At 50.7% G+C, this 4,700-nt stretch overlaps 1 protein-coding gene across 1 annotated transcript in view; it reads right to left on the bottom strand.

Moving 5' to 3' along the window:
• Positions 1 to 714, bottom strand: part of NPLOC4 (NPL4 homolog, ubiquitin recognition factor) — a 31,158-nt gene extending 30,444 nt beyond the window's left edge. Inside the window, exon 1 of the mRNA XM_018568222.1 lies at positions 557 to 714. Within this exon, the coding sequence (XP_018423724.1) occupies positions 557 to 714 (158 nt within the window). The remainder of the gene's footprint in view (positions 1 to 556) is intronic.
• Between the last annotated feature and the right edge of the window lie 3,986 nt (positions 715 to 4,700).

The following is a 4,700-nucleotide window of genomic DNA, read 5'->3' as shown; positions in this document are numbered from 1 at the left end:
CGAGGCGCAAGGGGGGGGGGGGGGGGGGCATCTCCTCTAATGGGATAATGGGACACGGATGGCATAAAATAAACTAAAGGGAGTTCAAGACAAATTTGGCTTTAAAAACACTTTATCGACTGTTCTAATATCCCATTAAAAAGAATCCTGTCCCCTGGGTACACTGCTCCCCCCTTCCTGTGTGCAATACAGAATCATGTCCCCTGCTCCCCCCTTCCTGTGTGCAACACAGAATCCTGTCCCCTGGGTTCACTGCTCCCCCCTTCCTGTGTGCAACACAGAATCATGTCCCCTGGGTACACTGCTCCCCCCTTCCTGTGTGCAGCACTGAATCCTGTCCTTTGGGTACATGGGAGCCCCTACTACTGATTTCCAGCTACAGAAATTTTGCAAGTCAGTGATGGCCCCAGCAGAGCTACCACTGCAGATGAACTACAACTTCCAGCATTCCCCAACTAGTCAGACTGCAATGGACAAGGGGCGAGGCATGCTGGGAGTTGTAGTCCTCCAGCACCTAGGGCCAGGCTGAGGGCCATTCTATGGTAAAGTGACTGACAGCCAGAGGCCTTTACAGGGACTATCCTCAACAAGTCCGAGCTCCAGGCCAGCCGGGACAGAGCGTTGACAGCGGCCCCCCCCAACACCGGACATGACACAGGGAAACTGGCAGGTGCGGTTCCCCTTCCCCCCTTCACTCACAATGCTCTCCGCCATCTTCCCCTACCCCGGCTTCTCCGTCCGCTCCGATCTCCGGGGATTCCCGGCCTCTGACGTCTCCACCGGCCGGCCCTACAGCGCCGTGTGACCACGATCTCCCTCCCGCGGCACCGAGGCCGAGCGCCAGGGTTCCGGGGCAGGAAGGTTCCGCCTTCAGAATGAGCTGAGCGCCCTCTGTCGACCACACGTGACATCACAGCGCGCCGTGCCGCGGGAGGGAGAAGGACCTGCCCATGAAAATGCCACTTCTCTGGCTCTGTCGGGCCTCAGCAGCAATGGCAAGCGTTGAAGAAGAGTTCAGGATGGCTGGAAACGTTTATTTCATTGTGGAAGATTCACCCAGCAGTGGTCATTGGCCCAGGAAGTAGTGGGGTGGGGGGACACATTAAAGACCCTACATTGCGCCATCCAACACAAAAATATGGGCCCGGCTAACACTAACTAAAGCTAAAACTTTTATTTTAGTTTTATATAGGGGAATGGAGGGTTATAACCCCTGTCAGCTATTTTTCTCGCCATCTGTATTGCATTGGGGAGATTTCCTTTCACTTCCTGTCCGATAGCCACAACAGGAAGTGAGAGGAAATCACTCCAAAATGAGAGGATATCCCCTGACAGTTGTCACTACCACAAGTGTCCCCATTGGAAGATTTCTTCTGTCTTCCTGTTCTGGCTTCTATCACAAGAACTACACAGGGCCTTGCGGCTAATCAGCTGCAGGCTGGGGCATTTCCCCGCCCACTAGCTGACCATGAACAAGGGGGCGGGATGCTTCTGTTGATGTCATTGACCTTTTATGGCCACAAGACCATATAAGATAAATGTCAGTTACCTAACATAGGCGTGTAGCCATATAAGGTCAATGACATCACTGCGCCCGCCCCTTGGCGTACGTCAAGCTGTGGGTGGGGAATTCCCTGGCCGCAGCTGATTGGGCGGGACAAGAAGACGAATTCCTTCCAGGTAGCAAAATGAATTAGAGCTGCAGCTAACGATTATTTTCAAAATCGATTAGTTAGCCGATTATTAAGTTTGATTAATCGGTTAGTCGGATAAACAATGAAATACATTTTAAAAAAATGGCTCCAGTGATGGGACTACTAGTTTGTATTGAGATTGCAGTCCATCACAGGAGCGAGCTTGGAGCGGTGGAAGTAAAAAAGAAAAAAAAAGATGTGGTTGCCACTATATGTGGCAATATAGTGAAATGAAAAGTGTAAAATTATACAGCAATCAAGGCAGAATGGCACCGGCTATAGAGGACTACAAATCCCAGCAATAGTACATTATACAGCGCAATGCAGAATATCACCAGCTATAGAGGAGCACAACAAATCCTTATAGCTGGCGGTATTCTGCATTGCGCTGTATAATGTACTATTGCTGGGTTTTGTAGTCCTCTATAGCTAGTGGTATTCGGCATTGCACCACTGTATAATGTATTATTGCTGGGATTTGTAGTCCTCTATACAGCGCAGTGCAGAATACCACCAGCTATAGAGGAGTACAACAAATCCCAGCAATAGTATATTATACATACAGTGTATAATGTATTGCTGGGATTTGTATTCCTCTGTATAATATACAGCACAATGTACCATCAGCTATAGAGGAATACAAATCCCAGCAATACATTAGAGCACCACGTGTGGGAAAGTGCCGGCTTATACCTGAGCAGTCTTCCAGCAACTTGTTTCTGAGATCGGGCCTGTCTATCTGCCGCTGTCATCCCCCCCACACCTGCTCCTCCTTAATACATCTCCCCGCGTCCCTGTGCCGATCGTGGATGTGGGAGGTGAGTGTGAGGCGGGAAGGAGGTGCGGCGTGTAGAGCGTGGATGCAGGCGGGTCTGGCAGCGGTGAGCGTGAGTTGGGGAGGAGGTGTGGCGTGCAGCGTGTGTGGAGCCGTGAACAGGGCCAACTGATCGGAAGCCGATTAATCGATTATTGAAAAAGTTGACAACTTTTTCAATAATCGATTATAATCGATTATGTCGATTAGTTGTTGCAGCCCTAAAATGAATCCTCGACGTGCAACACAAGTCCGCAATGGTCACATGTAAAAAAAAAAAAAAACCTTGATCCTGCCAGAAATCTGATCCGTTCCTGTGCTGGTTGTCATCCATTAGCCTTGTTCCCAGCTCTCTCTCTCTCTGGACTACAGAGAACCCTTCCCCTAAGGTATGGAGATGAGGAGAGCCGGAGGTGTTCTGTAGTCCAAACACACTTCTTGTCCTAGGTCAGGGGTGGGCAAATTCCAGCTGTGGTGACACTACAACTCCCATCATGCATCAGCCTCTGGGGGTCGTGTCTGTGGCTGTCAGAGTCTTGCAATGCCTCATGGGATTTGTAGTTGCACCACAGCTGGAGTTTGCATACCCCTGTCCTAGGGTGACAACGCTGCTCCTCCGAAGATACAGCACAGTGAGTGAGCGTTGTCACCCTAGGATTGAACGTCACTTCCTGTGCGTGCAACGCCAAGCTCCGCCCCCAGGCCATGACATCACTCAGACTTCTTCTATGGGATCATTTGTATCGGTATTTTGTGACGGCGACGAACCATTAAACAGGATCTCTGATATAAACACTAAAACTAAATCTGTATTTCTATATTGACTTTCCAGAAGTTCTCTCCCAGCTCCTGATAACCAGATCCATCTGGAAGATTGTAAACTGAAGATGCCCCATAGGATGGACTTCCTTCATGCACTGACACCATGTCGCTCAGCCCTGTAAATATGCAATCCCTGGTGTCACCGCTCCCACAGAGCCTGGCTTCTGAACTACAATTCAACGTCTGAGCAATGCGACATCATCACTGCTGGCTGGAAGCAATGCATGATGGGATATGTAGTCTTGAACAATGTAACATCATCATTGCTTAGTAGTCGCGTCCAACTGCCATGAGGACTTAAAGGAGAACTATGGGGTCAGGGCTTTTCCCCATAGTTCTCCTAAGGGTAACGGGAGGACACAAACTAGCGTCCTCCCGTTACCCTAGGCTCAGTATACCGCGAGCTGCTGTATACTGAGACGCCGCAGCCGCAGCGGATGCCGACATCGATGTCTGGATCCGCCCAGCTGCGTGAGTGACAGCTGGCTCTGCCTATCTAGAGGCAGAGCCAGCTGTACCCACCCCCCCTCCCCCGTCCATTCCGACAGTCAGCGCTGGCGGATCGGAGTTGGGAATCCAGTCCCTCCCCCTGTCACAGCAGAGAGCCGTGACAGGATCGGGAGGTGAGCGAACGCCGGTATGTGTTCTCTCACCTCCCGATCTACTGAGCCGACCTGTGACAGTCTCATTGTCACAGGTCGGCTAGAACTATGAGGTGAGTGAAAAGCAATCACCTCATAGCTCTCCTTTAAAAAAAGTGTTAACCTCCTTTGCATTAAGACTCGTAGTCGCCCAAATGCTCCAATGCCTAGCCCGATACTTCCTGTATCAGGAAGCCGGGTGGCGTGTAATGATGCAGCGCCCGGCTTTCTGATTGGCCAGCAAGTCGGCTCCATGCTTTCTCGTCACATAGTGACGAGAAGCATGGGGACGGCTTCCTTGCTAATCGGGAAGCCGGGTGGCGAGTCATTACACGCCGCCTGGCTTCCTGAATGGGACTTTCGGTATCGGCGAGTACCTGGAAAAAAATATCGGTACCGAAATACCGGTATCGGTGCATCCCTAATTAAGACAACCCATTCAAATGAATCGGCTGGAAATGTGCGAATGCGCGTAGAAAAACGGCCATGCACCGTTTTTGGCAACACAGTGCACCACAAGACGTGGCCGTACGTTGCCATGCGTGGGGGTGCAGTGCAACGTATTGGCTTTGGAACCGTGTCGCCTTTGTATTTTTGGCTCGCATTCAAACCGCAATGCACATTAACGCGCGTGACACGAGGTGGTGCATTGTGATACCATTTTAGGCAGGGTCCCTTTTTCACAGTAGGTTGCCCATTGGCCCTAAAAAGGATTAAAATTTCCCAAGA

This window comes from Nanorana parkeri, unplaced genomic scaffold (genome assembly GCF_000935625.1).
Source record: "Nanorana parkeri isolate BGI_ZX_2015 unplaced genomic scaffold, ASM93562v1 scaffold1157, whole genome shotgun sequence".
Lineage (NCBI taxonomy): Eukaryota > Metazoa > Chordata > Amphibia > Anura > Dicroglossidae > Nanorana > Nanorana parkeri.
The sequence above is the reverse complement of the archived record's forward strand: the minus strand, read 5'-3'. Positions and strand labels throughout refer to the sequence as shown.